The sequence below is a fragment of the Pipistrellus kuhlii genome, unplaced genomic scaffold, assembly GCF_014108245.1.
Source record: "Pipistrellus kuhlii isolate mPipKuh1 unplaced genomic scaffold, mPipKuh1.p scaffold_m20_p_3, whole genome shotgun sequence".
NCBI lineage: Eukaryota > Metazoa > Chordata > Mammalia > Chiroptera > Vespertilionidae > Pipistrellus > Pipistrellus kuhlii.
In genome coordinates, this window is record NW_023425529.1 from 83,966,154 (window position 1) to 83,988,242 (window position 22,089).

General features: G+C 46.4%; 1 protein-coding gene and 1 pseudogene across 33 annotated transcripts in view; one reads left to right on the forward strand and one right to left on the reverse strand.

Moving 5' to 3' along the window:
- The first annotated feature begins 543 nt into the window (after positions 1-543).
- Positions 544-22,089, forward strand: part of CACNA1C (calcium voltage-gated channel subunit alpha1 C) — a 562,813-nt gene continuing 541,267 nt past the window's right edge. For 21 of the 33 annotated variants that reach the window (XM_045588407.1, XM_045588403.1, XM_045588416.1 and 18 more), the window contains exon 1: positions 544-1,150. In XM_045588407.1, coding sequence (XP_045444363.1) covers positions 1,102-1,150 — 49 coding nt within the window. In that variant the 5' untranslated portion in view covers positions 544-1,101. The remainder of the gene's footprint in view (positions 1,151-22,089) is intronic. The other 12 variants (XM_045588418.1, XM_045588423.1, XM_045588417.1 and 9 more) reach the window with 1 other exon arrangement.
- On the reverse strand, positions 19,026-20,379 carry LOC118728470 (annotated as a pseudogene).

Below are 22,089 nucleotides of genomic sequence, written 5' to 3' on the forward strand. Positions count from 1 at the left end.
ATAGGCACAGGGACTGGTAGTTGGGCAGATGGTAGTCCCCTCTTGTTGGAATTCCGCTCACAGAGGCCTTCCCGTCGCGGATGGCCGCTCAGGGATGCGCTTGTGCCGCCCGGGATAACTGGGGCGGGTGGCAGGAGGTGGCGGGGCGCACGACGGGTGCCCGCGCGGCGCCCGCGCCCCACGCCCGCCCACGCCCCGCCCCCGGGGGGCGCCGCGCGCAGCCCCCGCCGCCGCCCGCCCCGGGCCCGCACCTCGCCCGCGCCCTTTGACGTCATGCGGGCAGCGGGGCCGGCCGGCGGCGCGGCTGAGGGCCGAGCGTGTGCTCACCGGGGGCTCGGTCCGCGCTGTGCGCCCTGCATCGTGCGCCCGGTCTCCGCGCGCCGCCGCTGCCGCCGCCGCCGCCGCGCCACATCTGGAAGCGTTCAGCGCGTCTGCTCCAGCGCGCCGGGCGGGCGGGCGGGCGGGGAGGCGCGGGCGCGGGCGCGGCGGCGGGCTGGGCTGGAGGCGGTGAGCGCGCCCGTGTCTCCCTCTCGCAGCCTCTGCAGGAACAGCTCCTGCCAGAACGGTGCTCGGCGCGGAGCGGCCCGGAGCGGCGGAGCCTCTTCCTGCCTCCGCGCCTCCGGAGTTGCGGGAGCTTCTGGACGGAGCGGAGCCGAGCCGAGCCGGGGCCTCGAGTCTGGCCTGAGCAGCGAGGCTCTTCTGCACCCACGGGCCCTCCTGGTCTGGGGTCCGTCGCTGCCCTCGCCCCTCCTCTCTGCCTCTCCTCGCGCCGCCTCCCTCGGGTGATTTTTTCAAACGGTGCAGCCGCCAGAGGTGCGGGGCTAAATTCTTGGAAGGGGCCCGGATGTACTGAGGATGCATTGCAATTTCACTCAAGGAGGCAGCAGTGGAAAGGAGCAGTTTTTGGTGTTTGATGCAATAATGGGAATCAGGTAATCGTCAGGAGGGAAGAAGAAACACCGCAGGTCCACAGCTTCCTTGAATTTTGCACGAAAGCCGCCAGCCTCGGAGGAGGGATTCATCCAGACCCGCGGAGGAGGGTGTTTTGACATTTCTGCCTCTTTGTGGCTTCTTCGCTTTTTAAAAACAATTTTTTGGTGGATGGTCAATGAAAACACGAGGATGTACATCCCAGAGGAAAACCACCAAGGTAAGGCTGGCCCCCCACAGCCTGGCCCAGGCCCTGGCGCGGGCTCCGGACCTCCCTGCCCGCCGGGCTCCGGCTCGCCGGGCGACGGCCCCTGCGGAGTTGCCCGGGGCGCCTCCGCCTCGCCGGAGCGGCGGGACCCCGGCCCGAACCCCGCGAGGCCGAGCGGAAAATTCCCGCCCCTCCCCCTCTGGTGCCGGCTTCTTCGGCGCATGTGTTTCCTATGAGATTCCAGGCGAGGGGGGAAAAGTTCCCCAAGTGTCTGTGCTCCAGCCTCGCTTTTTCGCGTTTGCCGGGAAAGCCCAACTGCCCGGCCCGCCGCGCGCAGGGAAAGGGGCGCCGCGGTCCTTCACCCCCGCCGGCTGGGGTCCCCGGCTCCGCTCGGGGCGCGGCCGGGAGCGCGCGCGCGCACCCCGCACCAGGCCGGCCCCGCGCCCGGGCCGCCGCCCGGAGTCCCGCTGGCTTCCAGGGGCTCCTGATGGAGAGGTTTGCGCTCAGGGGCTCAGGGAGCCGCGGATGCAGATGTGAGCCTGCGCCTCACCCCCACCGCTCACCTACACCCTCCCGCCTCTCCCCTGCCATTGACCCCGAGGGCGCCCACGCCCCGTGTGTGCTTATTCGCACCCACGCACAGGCTAGCACCCGAGGATGTAAGCGGTAAGAGTCGGGAGGCGTGGGGGCTTGGCTTTTTCATGCCTTAAGGAGATAAAAGGTGTGCCGGGCTCACAGGGCTCCACGCTGTAGCCCAGCGTTCTCCAAGCATCTCCATCATGGGCATCAAGTGTCACCAGCTCCCCCCTGTGAGGGGAGAAAAAGGCTTTCAAGTAACTCCCCACTTCCTGGAAACTTTCTCCCCCGCCCCCCTTATTAACAAGTTATTATTTTTTTTGGCATCACTCAGCGATTGAGGTCACGATGGAGTATAGAGGGATGGTCTGGCTGGAGGGTGGCAGCCTCAGCTCTATCTCTGTCGTTTTCCAAGGCTTTCTCTCTCTCTCTGGGTGTTGCCGCTTCCTTTTCTCTCCCAGTTTCTCAAGCCTCCCTGTTTACACTCTTCCTTTCAGTCTCTCTTCCCCCCCCCCCCCCCCAAATACCTGTCGCTGTTGGTCCTGTTACTTATTGGGGTACTTCGAGTGACCCTCTGAGGACCAGCCTGGGGGTGGGGCTGTCTCCATGTTTCTTTTTGCCAGCCTCCTTCCTTTTGCCCCCATTTCCACCATTAAGGGGTGGGGAACGACCGGCCATCCTTATAAGGCCCACGAGATCATTTGATCTGGCCCTGCCAAGCCATTAGGAGTGAGTTAATTAAATGTTTGACCAAATAGAGCAGGCTAATTTTTAAGTTGATAATTTTATATGGCCCCCTGGATGATGTTATAAATACCCAAATGGCCCATGGCAGAAAAAAGGTTCCCCGCCCCTGCTTTAGAGCCAGAGGCTGCCAGGCACCCTGCCTGCCTGGTCTCTCCCCATTGTCCATCCTGAAACTGAGTTGGGGGCTAATTGTCCCTCTGCTATCGAGTTTGGGTGGCAGTGTGGGGATTTGGGCCTCTTTTGGTGGGAAGAATTTGGTCAAGAGTCATGGGTCTTAGGGTCAGCTGGGGCTTTGGAGTCACAAAGGCAGCTCTGTCCCTGATTTCTCTCTACCCCGTGTCCCAACCCCACCTGTTCCCCTGTCCCTTTCCTAACTCTTGGAATAGTGGATGGATTAGGTGAGAGGGAATGAGACACACAAAGGAAAGGGTGATATTTGTGACCAGCCGGGGTGGTATGCTCCCTTCCAAGTTCTCGGCTCAGTTAAACAGCCTTGAGGAGGAGAGCTCAGTAGTATTGTTCTTACTTTACCAGCAATGGCAGTGCACTGTGGTAATGATGATTCACATAATGATAACCTTAACTAGTTCACAAGGTCTCCTCTTAGTGCAGGATAAACCCCTTCTTAGCCCTTTTCCTTTCCTTTGCCCCCTTGGCCCCCAGCAGCCCCCTACTCACACACACATGCAGGGAGCAGGCATTAAAAGTAGGAGCTGACCCTGGAGAGGTTTGTGCAAAGATGAAGGAGAAGGGAGAGAGCAGGCAGGGCTGGGAGCTCTCCCTTTCCAGCAACATGCCTCCGAACACTATGGCAACCTGGATTCCAGTTCTCTCCCTAGAAGCTGCAGTGATTATATAATTCACAGGAGCGATTTTGCCTCCATTCCTGGATGCGGTTTTCAGGTGAAAGAGCACCAGGATCCCGGTCTCCCTCCATTTCCCACCCCCTCTCTGCCTCTTGGGCATTGCCCTGGTGTTTTGGGGGGAGAAAGGGGAAGGGTGACAAAGGTGGGGAGAAGCAGACTTGGAAGAGTATGAATATGTACACGGAAGGGGTTGCTAATATCCAAAGGGGCAATGGAACATAATTGGGGGTTAGAATTTCAGGAGAGAGAGAGAAGCCAAATGATTACCTCAGAGTGGTGATGATGAGGAACCAAAGAAGAGAGAACTGAAAAAGTTGCCAGTGGTGGGGCTTCTCTTCCTGACAGACTTTAAGGCACGGACTGCATCAGCCCTTTCTCTCCCAGCTTCTCTCTCTCTCTCTCTCTCTCTCTCTCTCTCTCTCTCTCTCTCTCTCTCTGTGTGTGTGTGTGTGTGTGTGTGTGTGTGTTGAGAGTCCAGGCATGGAGGTGGTGGTCAGTGCATGGGAACAGCCTGGAAGTTCCCTGAAGGACTGGCTCTGACCCTGGGTTTCGGGCTGGAAATGGCTCATGTAGGCCTCACCTCTAGTGCCCTCACTGCTCTGGTCCCACCCTCGCCTTCCACTTTTCTGGGTTGATTTTCCATTTTGGTCTACAGTTAGCAAATGGGTTTCTTAATAGTCAGACATTTAGCAAATAAAACATTGGTATGTCCCTTAGCTGCTAGAGGAAGGGAAGAGGAAGAAACATGTTCTGGGAGTGGGAGACGCAGTGTGCCTTCTTTTTAACTACTTAGCAACACAGCAGAATAGCAATTATAATAAAGGAATAATAATGATCATAGTTATCTCTCTTTACAAATAAATGGTCAAAGGACAATTGCTTGCACCTCAGCTTGTGCAGGTTAAAGAAAGTATGACATTAGCTCCTCTTCCTCTGGATACTGCATGAAGGAAACTGGAGAAAAAGGACTATTGAAGTTCAAAACATTGTTCCTAGTATTGTTCAGATACTTTGCAGCTTATCGGAAAACTACATATTAGACTATATTATAAGAATCAATTATTCATCATTTCAATAGAGCACATGCTAACAGTGTTAAGGGCATACTTGTACACACACACACACACACACACAATAGGGAAAAGCTATTGTAAATAGACTACACAGTGCACTTCGGGGACCCAGTGTGTTGCAGAGGAATATTGGTAATGTGGCCTCCTAAGATTGGACATTTCTACCTCATATTAAGTGGAGAATTGTTCTCTACAGGTAGATGCTCCTCTGCAGGTATAGTATTCTGCAAATGCAATGGTGACCCAGTAGCCCTTGGAGCCATCTCTGAGCTTTGGTGATCACTTAGGACTCTTCCTTCAGTTTCCTCTTTGAGGTATAACTGCCCGAGGTGGGTTCTTCTGTGTGTGTATAAGGCCTAGAGTCTAGGCCTTAGACTGAAGGAGTCCAATGGGACTTTTGAGGCCCTGCGCATCTTTTTATCTCCACTTCCTAGGACAGGCCCTGGCTCATTCTAGGCCCTTAACCTGTTAACCAAGTGGGACCTATAAATACGTCAAACATAAACACTATCGGGAACGGGTAGGACATATGAATACGTCCTTGAAATATATGTTGCGCCCTGAGAGGGATGGTATATATTTTTTGTAATCTTTTTTTTTTTAAATATATTTTATTGATTTTCTTACAGAGAGGAAGGGAGAGAGATAGAGAGCTAGAAACATCGATGAGAGAGAAACATCGACCAGTTGCCTCCTGCACACCCCCCCACCAGGGATGTGCCCGCAACCAATGTACATGCCCTTGGCTGGAATCGAACCTGGGACCTTTCAGTCCACAGACTGACGCTCTACCGCTGAGCCAAACCGGCCTCGGCTGTAATCTTCATAATTGTTTGTAAAATTTATAATTTTTTAATTCGATGTTTCCATTTTTTTGTTGGTATTCTTTTCTATTTGTTTGTAATTTTGTATTTTACTTTGTGCTTTATATATAAATAAATGAAAAAATATATATTTCATTTATTTTAATTAAGTATAAATAAAAAAATAATAATATAAAATTACATCCGCTGGGTGTGACGTACTGACACATCCTAGTGAAAGAGTATGCGCCCATTGTACGTTGCGTAATTAAAAAGGGAACTCCCCGGTTAACAGGTTAATACATGTCAGAATGAATGCTTGCCTGCAAGAACCAATGAGTGCACACCCAGCAAGACTTAAAGGGGCTGTAGCTTCTGCCTCCCCCAGTAGGTGGCGCTCCAGTGCTTAGGAGTCAGTACAGGGGCACTCCTGTTGGGTTTGGTGGGGAAGATGTCAGGAGTTTGAAGAGAATTTCCTGTCCTCAGTGACTCGCTCATCATGCCCACATCTCCCCCGGCACAGAGAACTCCAAAGACCAGTGTGTGTTCCCATGCCACCACACACACATATCAGTATGACTGAGTCCCTTGGTGACTTTGCTACCCTCTGGCAATGAAAACACACTTTGGATTTCTCCCACTCTACTGCACACTCTTACCTCAGACTTCTGTTTACCTTTCGCACAGACAGCATCCTACAGAGCCTTGAGGGCGCCTTTTGGGCGATTAGCTGAATTTGTTATGGCTGTGTATTAATTTTCTCCCTAATTTACCATGGATGGTTTAACCAGAGGGGCATGAGGCAACCTAAAAACCGGGATCTGGAAACCCTAACCTATAGGGTTACAAAGCTTGTCAGCTCAGAGATAAGAAAACATTTCCCTAACTTCATTAAGGAAAAAAACCAAAAACAACTGGGTATACTTCACAGCTGATTTCTGTTTATGAGTCTGGCTGGTCTCCTGCTGGGGTAATGGCAGAACAGCTCTGGAGATCTAGCTTAGGAAATAACTGAGATTTGTTCTCATTTTTAGTGATGTTTTCCAACTCCTGGTGTTTTCTTTTCTATCTCTTTTTGCATTTGGCTTTTTTAGTTGTTGTGGCAAGTTCTCTGAGGTCCGAGAAACCCTTTGCCACCGTGTTAAGAGAGGGCGAGGGAGGGATGACAGCACTTTCTTCCTTTTACAGTAATTCTTCCTGCCTGGTGTTACAGCTGTTTGTCATTTGGTAGCTACAGGTCAGCCAGCGTCCTCTCAACCATTCCTTCCGGGACTCTGGAATCAGTGCTCAGCATTCAAAATCAGGGGACAATTTTATTTTCTAATGTGGACTAAAGAAAGCTGATAGATTGGGAAACACCTGAAGACTTAATGGCGAGGCTCATTAGCAAAATAATCACACTGATTTAGTCTGTAGTTAGAGTCCATCCTCACTGTTGCCTAAGAGAATGACGGGCGCAGTGGAGAGAGCAGAAGTCTGACAAAAAAGGCATGGGGATTGCTCTGAAAAATATCAGGTGCTAAATATTTGGCGACATGAGTGTTAAACATTCCAATGATGAGACAACACTCCACGCCATGACTGTCATTATTAAAATAATTTAGTAAACACCTGTTTACATGTACCTCAAGGTTAGATACTCTAAAAAAAAATGTGACAGGATCCCTTTGCAAAAAGGGAATGCTTTTCACTGCTGTTTGAGGGGTAGGCGCAGAAACTTTAATGGGACCTGTTACAGAAAAAGCAAAATGGATGGCCGAAGTCATGAATGTGATTGTTTGAACCTAAAACCTAGGAACTGTGGCAAAGGTCTTCTGCATCTTAATTTCTGGATGGGGTGCTTACTTGTTAAAGACCAGGCCTCCCTGGCCCAAGGTCAATGTCACAGATTTCCTTGCTGTTCCCTGCCAGGCTTTAGGAGCACTTGGAGGCAGCTGCTTGTGGAGGGGATGGGTCTGGAGTGGAGTGGAGTCTCAGGCTTCCAGGAGCCCTGGGGCCCTGAGAGCCTTGCTGCAGTTCCAGCCCAGTGCACTGTGTGGGTGGAGCCCAGAGGGCCGCCTTGAGGAGCAGAGCTGTGAAATGGCTGGGACTTCAGGGAGCCCGGCTGGCTGGCAGGAGATGTCTGGAAAATGCAACATAGGAAAATGGCCCAGCTGACAGGGGGTGTCTGTGGCGTAATTTGGGGAGCACAGCTACTACTGATGGAACTGAGTTAAACGTAAATGGAATTTAAAAGACATAAGGAGAGCACTTGGGGCTTAGCTCAGGAGTCAAATAGAGGTTGAAAATAGGCTCTAACTTCCCCAGCGACCAAGGGAAGTAAAGGAATAGTTAATCTGGCTTTGAACAGAGGGTGAGGAATGGGGACGGTTAAGTGGCAAGACCAAAACCTCTCAGTCCCCCTTCCCTCCTAAAAATCCCTCAAACCATGCTCTCTAGAACACGTGTCAAACACAAGGCCCGCGGGCCAAATCCGTCCCGCCAGGCCTTGCAATGTGGCCCGCACCGCACTGTCATCACTGCACTCCGCTGCATTTCCATCACAATGACAGTTTATGACTGTTCAGTAAACTATTCGGCCCGCGACTTAGGCTGGATTTTAGATTTTGGCCCCTTCTCTGATTGAGTTCGACACCCCTACTCTAGAACATACTCACTTTAAAATGGCCTTGTTGTGCTCTCCTGTGTGTGTGAGTGTGTGTATGTGTGTGTGTGAGAGAGAGCGAGAACGAGAGAGAAATATATGGGGTGGTCTAGACCAGTGTTTTTCAACCTTTTTTGGGCAAAGGCACACTTGTTTCATGAAAAAAATCACGAGGCACACCACCATTAGAAAATGTTAAAAAATTTAACTCTGTGCCTATATTGACTATATATAAAGTAATTCTCTTGAATAGGAATCAAATAAACACAAAGAAAGTATTTTATAATTACTTTATTATGAAATATTAAGTAAACAAAATAGTGAAAAATTATAAAATTCTTGTCTTGTCTGCACCTACGGCACACCAGGCAACATCTCGCGGCACACTAGTGTGCCGCGGAACAGCGGTTGAAAAACGCTGGTCTAGACTCACGTGCTTTGAAGGTTTGTCAGACAGACATAGAATAAATGCAATGTCTCTTTGGGAATTTACTTTCTAGGACCAGAACTGTATAGGGACAAACTCTGTTTCCTGTTGAGAAAAACAGAGGCTCCTAGAGAGTCAGTCACTCAGGCAGGGATGTGACAGAAAAATTCTTCATTCTCTTTTCCCATCTGCTTTCTCTTGACCACCCTTGGTGTATGTGAAACCCAGGAGAAGACACTGCTAGTGTTTCTGGATAGTAAGGCTCAACCTTTCCATGTCCTCCCTGCCCTCCCCCACAAACCTACTTTTGTACAGACTAAAATAATTTCTGAGACGTTAGATTTGGAAACAGCATGGGGGGTAAGTGGAGGTATCTATCATTGGAAGGGTTTAAAATTTTTTTTTAGAATGTAAAGTTTATACATATTCATAAGGAACTCCAGCAAAATTCAGGTCACTATTTGTCTGCAAGAGGTTATGTCTCCAAGCCTTTTTATTTGCTCCCATCCTTTCTGCCCCAATCTAGGCTTGTCTCAGCCCCTTGGGGAGAGTGGAGTGATGAGAGCAGACGGTGTTACAGGGCTTCCCTTGACGAGCTGTTGGGCGTTCTTTGTGGACTGGCTAGCTTTGCTGTTGGCCAAGGCACGGAGACATAGATTAACTACAGGATGAAAACCGTGGGGACAGTTAGGTCGCAGCTGGCCTGAGGACAGGCTGCCATGAATTTTTCTGAGTTGGAAGAACAAAGGCTTCTCCTTGCTTCCTTTTCAGGGTTGGTCTCTTGGGACGATTCTTATTTCTTCCCAGGGGACATTGAAATAAGGATCCGTGGCCTAAATTCAGCACAGGGAAGAGAGTTTATCGAGGACCTGCCTCTGTCATTCCCATCATCCTTGGAGTGTTCATGGGCTCACTTGTTGATACGTTCACACATTGTCTCCCAGAAACCAAGGGCCTTTGAGGCGGTTTTGGTCTATAGCTTTATGCAAAGGCACGAGCCAGACTTTGCTTACAGATGTGGCCTTTGAGATCCCTGGAGGATGCCACCATTTCAAAACATAGTATTGCGATAATTTCATGAAATATTCAAGCTGCCAATTTGCCAACAGGGGTTTCTAGTTTCTTTTCATACACTCAGCTACACATGGTACTGCCCACTTGAGCCAGCTAAAAGGGAAATAAAATAATCTTGTCTCCTGTCCTTTAGAGAGCCAAGCCAAAATCCAGACAGTAAATGCATGTTCTTCCCCGTATTGCCTGTGGGCAGAAATGTTGTCTTGATTACTCAATTAAGCTCTATTTACTTTGTGACCATTGTGTCATGTTCAGTCATACACACACACATACACACATATTTCCTTCCAAAATAATCCATGTTGAGCTATAACCTTTCAAATATACTAGTTAGCAAAAGAAAGAAAGAAAGAAAGAAAGAAAAGAAAGAGAGAGATAAAAAAAGAAAAATAGAGGAAGAAGAAATAAATAAGGCTATGACTAGATTCTCAGTCTCTGTCTTGATCTCTTTCTCACAGAGTTTTGAAGGAATCAGATCTCATACTTTTAATCCATAAAATGGAGACAATTGTCTTTATCCAGTCAAATTCTTGGGGCATCTTCGAGGCTCTGAATGGGAAAATAAGTGTGAATCACTGTGCAAATATCAGTTATTCTTATCAAAGAGCAGAGCACTAGAGTTTGGAAAAGCAGCACCATGAAACAACTTTCAAAGCATTTCAAACAGCTTTTTACATGTTGTTGGATGGCTGACACTCAAAATTTCAAGGATGGAAATGTAAAACAAAGAGAAACAGAATCTGAAGTGCTCTGGCCAATACCGGAGTAGTCAAGGGAGAAGTGAAAAATCAGTGACGACTCCTGGCACATATTAGGTTTTCTTGACAACTGTCAGCCTTCCTTAGGCCAGTAGGATCCCAGACTGTGGGGCCATTTGGGATGCACGGTACCCTTATGCCCAGCAGCTGTCCACTCCACGCTGCCATCTTCTCACAGCTGAGGAAAAGCTCCCTGTCTTCAGCCTCGAATATCTGGAAATAGGGCCACTGTGAGCAGGAAGGATACCACCTGGGCAAATAAACTCCCTGATTTCCAACATGAATTCCCAAATCTAAACACAACCCCTTAGTACAGAAGGACAGACTGCCTGGGAAATAAAACTTTGCTTTAAATGTAAACCTTGGCTTTGTAAAATAAACTATTTTAAAAAAAATATATAGCAAACTAGAAGCCTGATACACAAAATCCATGCATGGTGGGGATGGGGGTGGGTAGGCGTTTATCCCTCAGCCTGGCCTCTAGCCTCTTGCATCCTTGGGTGATGTCCATGGGAAGTGGGCCTAACCTGGCACTTGGACATCCTCAGTGCTGGCACGGAGGCAGGAGAGGCTCCCTCACCGCCACTGCACTCACCAGCCGTGAGCCTGGCTTCTGGGTGAGCAGCACTCCCCGCTGTGGGAGCGCACTGACCATGAGGGGCAGCTCCTGTATTGAGTGTCTAACCCCTGGTGGTCAGGCTCATCATAGCAACCAGTTGTTCGTCTGTTCCATCTATTTGCATATTAGCTTTTTATTATATAGGAAGTTTTAGAGGTCTATAGATAAAAGGAGGAAACAGTTCCATATAGCATCTTATCAGGATAGGAAAGGACTATAATTTTACATCTTAAGTGACAGATTAGCTTTTAGTTTCCTGAAGCAAAAATAACCTCGTCATCAATGAGTGTCCTGGAAAACTTGTAATTAAGTGTGCCTTGCTCCCCACACCAAGCCCCTCCCGCTCCCAGCGCCTGCTTCTATGATCCATGGAGTCATCATGTTTTCATTTTTATTAAAAAAATAAACTATATTGAAGAATAATATCTATATTTTTATATTTGTGGGGTAGGAGACACCAGGCATTCTGGAATGCCTGGTGTCTCCAGCAATATTTTTGGTGCTTCATGCATTTAGTATCAGGTTATCCTTAAAAATATTTTTCAGGTGGGGAAACTGAGAACCAAAGACCTTGAGTAATATGGCCAAGGTCACCCTGACAGTATTGGAACTGGAATTTAATCCAGGTCTTTTAGATTTTCAAAGCATATGTTCTTTCTGTCCTCATGAGGTGAAGAGGAGGAGGAACTCACTCTCTGCCCATCTTGTAAGAAACTACCTTGAGTTGGCCTCATGGAACCTTGCCTGGGTTCACTGTGTGGAAACTCTGGTGCCAGAGCCCCCTGGTCACGTGTGGTGGGCAAACAACTGAATGCCTGTTCTTCCGTTCTGGCTGCTATGTGGTCCTTTAGGTGTCTTTCCTTGCAGTCCCTTTCCCTAGCTACTTATTCATGCTCATAATTCCTGCCTGGGTCTTCTTTGGTTCCGATCCCTTGGTAGACTTTACCAGAAGACCTAAGACCAGGGGGCAGGCCTGGGCTTTGAGATGGCCACTTTGTGGGGTGCATCATCCATTCTTACAGTGTCTTCTCAGGAATTTCCTGTGGGGAAATAGACACTTTCCAGCCCAAACAAGATTCCTATGAGTCAGAGGACCATCCTTGCAAGCTGAACTCTCTGGGCTGCATGCCTTATTTATTTAGTTATTTAGTTACTGATTTTTAAATAACATCTCTGCAGATATAATTCATATACCATAAAACTCTCCTTTTAAAGTGTGTAGTTCAGTGGTTTTTAGTATTGTTACAGAGCTATGCAATCATCACCACTAATTCTTGTGCATTTTCATCACCCCCTAAAGAAATCCTCTATATACTGGCAGTCATTCTCCATCCCCTCTCCCGCCAGCCTCTGACAACCATGAATTTACTCTCTGTTTCTATGGATTTTCATGTATTATTGACAGTGATAATAATTCTACAATTGCAGTTCACCTGTATATTCCAACTGTTGATAGCACATTTTATGCATCTCAGGTTTAAGTATGTTGTGACAATCTACATGATAAATGATGGAGTTAAAAGGAAGCATATGAGATTAGTTAGGGACCTTGAAGCCATTTGCAGGTGAGATTAAACACTTTCTTTCAGTTATATGAAATGTGGTTTTAAGATTTATTTCTTTGAGCTATTTCAGGAAAGCTAAGTCTCTAAGTCACATCTATTGATACTTGAAGATGACGTGAATTATGACCCTTTAAACATTACTTTATTGTGGTAAATATATATAACAAAGTTTGCCATTTTAAGCATTCTTAATTGTAAACAGTTCAGTGGCATTAAATATATTCACAATTTTGGACAACTATTGCTACTATCTATTTACAAAACTCTTTCATTGCTCCAAACAGAAACTCTTTAACCACTAAGCAGTAACTTCCCATTCTTCCCTCTCTCCAGCCTCTGGTTACCTCTAATCTACTTTCTGTTACTGAGTTTTTCTATCCCAGATATTTCATAGAAGTAGAATCACACAGTATTTGTCCTGTTGTGTCTGGCTTATTTCACTGAGAATAATGTCTTCAAGGGCCATTCATGCTATGGCATGTATCAGAACTCCATTCCTTTTCATGGCTGAATAATATTCTGCTCTAAGTATAGTCCACATTTTGCTTATTCATTCATAAATTGAGCTGTTTCACTTTTTGGCTATTGTGAATAATGCTGCTGTACATATTAGCATGCAAGTATCTGTTTGGGTCCTTGGTTTCAATTCTTTTGGATATATATCTATTAATAGTAATGGAATTTCTGGGTCTGAATTAGGGCTTTTTAGTTAAAAAGGCCCATATCCTTGTGTGGCTCCCCAAGTCTGAATCCTATGAATATGAGACCATAGCATTAGGAAATTTTACTATGTCAGTAATGAGGATTTCTTATTTTCTTTGGACTCTCAGTGCCTCTATCAGATGTTTGACTTTAATTAGGTGTTCAACAATTTAACAGCTGCCTTTTGTTCATGAGTGACTGATGCTGCCTCCGTTTCAAAAATAATGAAGTTCTCTAGATGCAGTTCAGTGTTCACCTCTGTGCCAACTGGGCTTTGTAACGTGGGAGGAAATGGGTGTTTGACAGGACAAAGCTATTTAGTCTGTCTGTTTCTGTGTCTTCATCTGCCTGTCTGACTAGTCCAGGAGCACCCATGGCTGTGGACAGAGATGTCCAGTCTGGCATTTGTCAAGACCCTGGCAGAGGCTTGCTCCCTGCCACGTGGTTGGGTCCGGGTCCCCTCAGTGGCTGCTGTGTGTCTGTGCTGGCAGAGGGCTGCATGGCCTGGTTGGGGAGGGGTCCCTGTCTCCCAGGTTTGGAGCTGCTTTGAGCGGGAGCCCAGGGCCCTGGCCTGCTCCTCAGACATATAAAGGGAGGGAAAACGCGTAGAAAGAAAAGAAGCAGCCAAGGGAGAGAACCAGGAAAAGAGGAAGGAGTGGATGAGGAAAGCGTGGCTGAACAGGCGGAATCGTAACCCTTGGTGGGGTTTGTGTTGGCCCCGTTTGTGACTCACAAAGCCCCTTTCCAATATTGGAGCGGCTGTTTTTTTTGTTTTTTTGTTTTTGTTATAGTAATTGTTTTAACTAAAAGTAATAACATCACCTTATATTTTGACTGTTCCAGATACCTTTTTTATTATTAATTTATTTAATGATTAAGGTATCACATATTTGTCCTCAATCCCCCATTCCAATCCCCCTCCCCCCCATGTCCCCACCCCACTATTGTCCTTGACCACTGATTAGGCTCATATATGTGCACATAAGTCCTCTGGTTGATCTCTCCCTTTTATCCCCCCCTCCCTCTGAGGTCCAGCAGTCTGACCCATGGCTCCTTATCTCTGGGTCTGTTCTTGTTCATCAGTCTATGTTGTTCATCATTTCCCCCAGTTACCTTTTAAAGCCTTTTCATCTCTACTATTTCATCCATTCTTTAAAAACATCTGTTAAAATAGTGGGACAAGTTTTATTATTCTCATTTGTTCAGATGAAGAAACCCGGACTTAGAGAATTTGAACAACTTGCCTGGTTAGGGAAGGGGTGGGGAGGACTGGTCAGTTTTATTTTTTGAGTGAATATTGTATGTTAGACTTCATTGTATGTGTAGCCTTGGTGGCCTCACATATGCTATTCCATTTATTCCTTAGAGGCACTGCATTAAAGTTGAACAGCCTTTGGTGACAGAATAGGCTAGAATCCCCATCTCTTGATTCTGGTTCAACTTCTTTTTGTAGCCTCTATCAACTGTTTTTTGTAGACTCTATCAACTGTTTAGGGTGCCGTGTCCTGACTTACGTACAGATTTCAAAGCCTCGTAAATGCTGACCCTGTATGAGCCTGTGCATCTTTTCACCCATACCCAGCTCCCCGATGGGCGAATTCACCTGGTGTGTGTGTGTGTGTGTGTGTGTGTGTGTGTGTTCTTTAATACAGTGCAGTATGCTAAGAAAGAAATGCAGGTAAGGCACTTTAAAGGCCAATACGCTTAATCTAATCCAGCTATTGGTAAATTCCGCCTTTGTTGGCTCTGCCTTCACACCGCCTCCCTGGTCCTGCTCACAGCGGTGTGTTGGCCACTGTGGAGCTGAAACATTGCCTAGTGTTTCTCTCAGGTCAAAACCTCTGTCGCTGTCTGGCTGCCCAAGACTTCCTGGGGTCTGACCCCACATCCTATGGGATTGCAGTGACTCAGGTTTCATATTTGGACTACAGTAGGTAGGATCTTGCAGCTCTGTTTTTCAGTTATTTGAAAGGCAAAAAATTTGACCTCTGCCTAGCTGTCTGAAAGACCAGGAGATAAGACGTCTTTTCCCAGGATAAATTGACTGTGAAATGTCTCTGAAAATGGGGCATCTCCTGCCAGTTGTGGTGAAATAATACTAAATTGTTTGTTTCCCTCCCAGAATTGGGATCGTTAGTCATCCACAGAAAGTTACTGAGCATCTGCTCTAAGTAAGGCAGTTTGCCCACAGGAGACCTGGACTCAAGGTTGCAACACCTCAATTATTCCTTCCTTTGGGAAGTGTATAATCTAATAGGAGGTAAGATATACACTCACGTACACAGACACCTAGATTCCCACACTGTAATAAAAGTTAGAGCATGCTGATGTTACAGGCGGTAAAGAAGAGAGGCTCACAGGCTTAAGGGAGGGTGGTATAGTCACATGGAATAAATGGAGAAAGGTGGTAACATAGCTGAACCTTGAAAGTATGGACAGAAATAAGGCAGTGTGGAAGGATGGACATTCCCAACATGAAGTATAGTCAATAATGTGTTGATAGGCATGTGCATTAGATTTTAAAGGAGTAGTGAGTTTCATTAAAGCACAGGTTATATGTGCTGGAGAAATGGGAGAGAAGGTTGGAATGGCAGGAAAGGGATAATGTAGAGAGGCTTCGAATTGGGCTGAGGAGTTTGCATCCCATTTGGCAGGCAGTGGAGGGCCATTTAAAGTGAGAGAAGGACTGGTATGGTCAGAGAGTGGTCAAGCAGCAGGGCAGAGGATGAGGTGAGGGGGGGTGCAGAGACCGAAGGTAGAGGGACAGTTCTAAGGCTTTGCCACAGTCCAGCCAAGAGAGGGAAGAAGGGATTTTTCTTAATAAAAGCAAGAGAGTAAGAGAATCCTTTGCTGTTATCTAGCTGGATAGGGGGAGGGAGGGGGGTAGTGGATTTGGAGGACAAATAGAAGATACCAAGTATACATGCAGAATTAGAGTTGTTTTTTTAAAGGTGATATTTGAAGCTGTGGAAATGGATGAAAGGAAATGGTGAAGAAGCTGAAGACAGAGCACTTAAGTACAGGAAGAGGATAAAATAGAGGAGATAGAGCAGGAGTGGTCAGGAAAGTGGGAGAACCTTGCTGCTGCGGGGCCAGAGGGCAGGGAGAGGCCACTGCTGTCATTGTTGAATAGAGTAGTGGATAGGAAAGGTGGGAAGTGAGAAAACCCCTCTACATTGGATGATTTGGGAATAATCAGTAGACTCTGAAGGTGGGTTAGAATGATTGTTGTGCAGGCAGACTGTGCAGTGCTGAGGTGTGGTAGGCATGAAATGGGGCAGGGTTCATGTGGACCATTCTTTCAAGAGTTTTGACTGTGAATGAAAGAAAGAGGGAATGGATTTGTTGGCACAGGAAAGACTGGAAAGGCAAATTGGAGGAGGATATTGATAGGCAGATCTAGAAGAAGGCAGTAGGTAGTGAGGTCACAGACAACTAGAGAAGTGGAATTCTATCTTCAGAAAGAGGATGAGAGAGTATAGAATGGTATTTGGCAGGTAAAGCTTTAAAAGGAGATATTCGTGGCCTCAGACAGGGAGAGCTGGATCCTGAGAGAGAGAGGAGGGCATCTTGGAGTGGAGTTCGAGTTTGAAAAGACAAGAAGAAGTAACAGTCAGTAGAAAATTGCCAGGGTCATCCCGAAGAAATCACTAATGGTTCCTAAGTCTGAGAGAGAACCCAGCTGAGGTCAGGAGGCATGAGTTAGGAGCCAGCAATGGTCAGCATTCCTAGAGAATGGCTCCCCAGAATTGAGTTTGGCAAAGTGACATAGGTACAAACTAGGTCAAGGGGGCAAAGAGCTCCAGTTCTACAATATAAGGAGACAAGTGAAGCTAGAGTTGATATGGAGACTTGGGGTGGCTGGTGGGAATGAAGGTCCCAGCACTCAGAATTTTAGTAGGAGTTTGAAATCTGACTGCTCTAGCCTGCCTCTGTTTACAGATTATTCATCAGAATAGTGGTTGGCTCCTTCAGATCTGAATGGATACGGTATACAAAGGTGTGGGTGGACTTTTTTGGGGGTGCATGAGTACAGGAAGAAGATGGTGATCCTGGGTGGTAAGATGTTGGAAGCGTTAGGAGAGTTGATGCAGGGTGGTAGGAAAATAGTACCAGTTGCCTGCCCAGGAACAGTGTGTTGTGTCAGTCTCTGGGGATCATCATAGCCAACCCTGTGGCCACCATTTCACCCTGTCTGGCCTCATCTGGAAAACCTACCTGCAGCATCTGGCCTTATCTGGAGATACTCAAGGGCAGCGTTAACTCCAGCTCAATGTCTTGTGGGATCTGGGCAGAAAGCTGTGAGTTTTTCCCTTTTTCTTACTGCAGTGAGACTTGTCAGAATGCACTGTTTCCCTCCAAGTGTATCTGTTGTGGAATGGATTTGGTTCCCATGGATAAGTTTTCTCAGTGCCACCTGCTGTCACTTCCAGACATCTGGTCTTAGGCATTTCTTCAACATTTGACTTTGATAGAATGGAAAAGGAGAAAAGAAAATCCCCAGGAAGAAAATGACTGGAAGAAAAATGTTGTTGGGTTTGGTGAAGCAGTGGAATGGGCCTGGTGTCCCTGAAAAATGGGCATGACTCAATTCAAGACACCCACGGGTGTCACAGTGTGTAGTCCCATCAGGTACACTGGCCCATGGACAGGCACAAGCCAGTGCCTCCTACATGGTTCCATTTAGTTCGTGGTCTGTTTGACAGAGAGAGGATAAAATGGCAGTAAATGCCATCTAGCTTGTGTTTTTCAGGCTCAGAAGGAAATGAATGTAATTCAAAACCCAAGGCTTTTAGGGAAAGATTCCTCTACCACTGTGGGCCAGTGCATGTGCGTGTGAGAGAGGGAAGCAGTAGAGAGGAGGGGGAGCAGTGCGACTTGAAACCCTGAAAGATAGCATGTGTCACAGGAGCAGGCATATTTGAGCACAAGGAGACCTGTGCCTAGAATGGCTTCTACCTTTTGCTTTGGCATTTTGATGGACTTTTAACTTCAGCATGCCTGGGGATCTGCTGCCCTCAGTCCCCCAATTAAGAATCTGTTTATTCTCCCAACCCCATTTATAAATGACTATTTCTTGAACATTGCAAAGGGGTTGATTGAAATATAGCAGCAGAAGACTTTGTGTGTCTGGTCCTTTATGTATTGTCAGTTACATGGGTAAATTGTAGTAGAGGCTTAAATGCTTAAAGAGTATTTCTGAGCTAAGTTTTCTCTGAGAAAGATGTCTTTGGAGTGGGACAGGAAGCGTGTAAAACAACTCTGCTGCATGACTTCACACACAGTATCAGAGAAAAAGGGCTTTGGGGTTCAGAGGCACAGGGTTGTCCTGTGTGTGGAACTATTGAGAGGGGATTTGAATTGGTGTGCTTTATCTTAATAGATAGTACATGTGACTAAGAAGACACACCTGCTCCCAAGGAAATCTTTGTGAGGAAGCTTTATTGCAGCTTTCATACTTTCCTTCCTTCTGTTTTTTAAAGGTTTACTTGGTTCTAGTTGGTGTGATACTTGAATAATTGGCTGCATTATTTATTTGTTTATATGTGGACTTTTCTTTTTTACATTACATGACAATGTACAGGAGTGTGATAATACAGTACACAAAATCAGATCCTTAAAACAGTTATGCACATGACATGCAATATTAAATTTGTACATTGGGTTCCAGGATGTGATTGATTGGAGGAAGAAAGTTGGACTAGGCATGTTTGGTAAAGGAACCACAAGTTATATAACTCCATGGACACACATCTAGTTTGAAGGGCAAAGGTAGTGTATGCAGCATTGGCAGTGGTGCCGTTGAGGAGGTGGAACTATTTCACACAAGATGTGGAACTATTTCACACAAGATAAGGATGGTCCAGCATCAGGACACAGATGCAGGGTTTTATGAGCCATTACTATTTCTACCTTTCAGAAACTGGTGTTTTTAGTCACAGATCAAATAAAAGGGACAATATGCACATTCTCCAATTAAAATCCTGCTGTAGCCTCGACAGTGAAGTCGTAGGACGTTAGAAGACTTGAAAACTAGAGCTCTTTCTGGATCCCCCAAAGTTATCCGCTCTCTTCTTCAAACGGGCTCGTCCTCAGGTGTCAGAGTCACCTTCACAGCATCAGAGGTTCCACTCTGTCCCAAGAGGAAGGAGCACTGAGGAGGACGTCTTCGTTTATTCCGTGGAGACCCTTGATCATGGTGGGATTGGATGCTCCTGCTTAAGATTCTCTATCATACTTCCTGCCAAATCTGCCACAGTGGCCCAGGGTGTGTAGCCTTTCAGTTTGATCACCTCACAGGCAGTTCAACCACCTGTTTGTGAACTTCTTTCCACTGCTCCTTATCTGCATCACTGCCTAAATCAGGGTGCAGATCCTTTGGGGAGACATCAGCAACATTCACTCCACTCCACACAGGGACACTAGAGTTTCATTGCTCCTCAAGACCACACCCATGACAGCTTAATGGGTGAACTCCCAGCCTCTCCCCCATTAGAGAATGGAACCAGGCTGAATCCAGATTGCAACCACTTCCAATAAAATGGTTTTTGAGAAAGTCACTTATCTCCCAAGCCATATAGGTCAAGATACCCACTGGATTGGAAACAACAAGCAAATTGCAGTTGGGGTGTATTTCACATTAGGAATGATGAAGTTAAAGATATTCATCCTGTCCTAGCTACACAGGTAAAGCTAGACCCTTCACATGCTTCTTCCCTTAGCTGATTTGAATCTATATCCTTTTCCTGTAATAAATCATGATAATAACACCCTCCCCCCCAAATAATAAAGATGTTCACATATGCTGGATCAAATTAAGATGGCATTCTCCCTCGTGTTGATGTGTCCCAGCTGTGGTAATAACCAGCTTGGAGTTTGCAGTCTCTCTCTAGTCTCTGTCCGACTAGGTTCTAAGCATTCTGAATTTTAGAGGTGTTGCATTTGTCCCCCCATGGGCAATTTTAGTGGCTTCATTGGTCTATAAACAATTTTTAATATTAGCTTCTTGACTTGGAGTGTCCACAGTATAGCTGTGCTTTAATATTTCATGAGAAAGAATTTTCAAACCCAGAATCTCAGACAGAGACAAGTGGAACGTGTATATAGTTGGGCTGACTCATATAAACAGGGAACATTTTTATTTTTCTAGGATTGCAGCCTTCAGACCTGCTCTGTTGGGTTTTCTTTTTCTTGTTCACATAAACTCAGGCCTATATTAGCTTTCCACTCACATTCAGTTTTTAGAAAAGTCTCATTTCAATAATTAAGAGTCATTTTACAAATATTAGAAGTTCATAGGCTACTTTAAGTCTTAACCATGGCTTTCAGATTTATCTGGGGGTAGAAGGTCATGACCTACTTTTTTTCTTTCTTCTAGTTCTTCCATTCCTTCCCTACTTCTGGCCTTCTAGGATTAGGAAAGAGGAGAGAAGCTTAAAGGAAATGGGGCTAAAGCTTTCCTCCTTGGTGCTGCTTTGCCTGACATTGGCTGGCTGTCATTCTCTACTATGGTTTAGCCATCCCAACACTGGCTCTTTCTTTGAACATCTTTGTGGGCTCTTTTAAGGTCCCCTTGGGGTCCTTTATATCTCATAGTTCCATGATGTGGTGATGTGGTCTCTGCAAACCTTCTTGTGAATTGCATAGCCTCTTTCTGCTGGGGCAGCCCTCTTGGGTGGAATACTTTCATAGTAGCTTGAATCCAGCGATCTCGCATATCATCAGCTCAGCCCAGTAGAGGCTGCTGAGTTTAGTTAAAAGTTGGAGTTGCAGGCTGTCTTCTATTGTTGCCCCTATTCCTTGTCCTGTCAGCACAGCTGATCCAAATCTGGAGAATTTTCCAATCTCGGTTGTGTGCATCCTCCAGATTCTAAATAGCATGGTCAGTGCTTTCCCAAGAATAGTGCTCTGCTCTGGTACTCCAGGGTGGGCACTGGGTGGGGGTAGGGGGACAATGAGAGGCTGGTTTCTCTTTATCCCATCACAGTCTCCAGAGATGCCCCCCTTGATGCCCACTTCACTTGATTTGGGAGGGGGTTGGGGTAAGCACACGCCTCAGCCCATCCCTTACTACCCCCAGGATGCCTGTGTTTCTAGTCCTCTTCTTATGTAGGCTGGGTGGGGTGCTGGAGGGAGGGATCAAGGACCAGTTTGGCTGCCTGCTATTCCCTGCATCCAGTGCCTCTGTTGTTTGAGGGATACTATGTAGCACAGCACAGTCCCTGCTCATCCTGGCAGTCATGGACATACCTTGGGTGGGCTCTATGTCCCTGGAGGCCAACTTCATTGAGTGGGTGGGAGGACAATGGTTTCTCCAGGAGGAGTAGGGTCACCTGGACCCTGCTTAAAGGGAGGCTAGAATCAACTATTTACATTTTTATTTAAATTAATTTTATTTCTTCTCTGAAGTATTTGCATTTTCAAGTTTTTGTCTAATTGTGAAATGAAAGACTTGGTCTTTTCTCCAGGAATTCCAGTCATCAGCAAATAAGTTTAGGAGAAATTAGTAAGGCTAAAAACATTCTATGGATGATTTTTCTAACCTTGTGGTTTCAAATTAAATCAGGTGAAAGATACATCTGTTAACTGATGGTCATTGGCACCAATTCAGTGCCAACAGGAATCCCCAATTTGGGGTGTGGAGAAGAAAGAAACTTTATTAGTAGCACAATTATGATATAACACTACCATGAGAACAGCACAGCTAGGAACAGCTCAATTGTGTTACAGCTCAATTATGAAGCAGCATGGCTGTGAAAAAGCACTGTTGTGAGATGGCCCTGCTCTAGTCCAGCCAGGAAAGTACAATCTTCAATCTTTGGTAGAAAGGGAAAGTGTACTCCCTAAGCAAGAGGTGAACTGACTTATATAGACAGAAGCCCCGCCTTGGACCTTGATTGATTGGTAATTATGAAATGAGGAGTCCAAATCCTTGCAGTTTGATTGGTCCAAAAGGCACTGTCCTGATGTCAGAATGGAGCTTTCTGATTGGTTGATGAAGATGCTGATGGAAAATATAGCTAGGCAGCTCTGATTTGACGGGGAACACCTCAGTCCTATTGGTTGGAATATAATTTCAGGAACTCCTTTGTTAGGC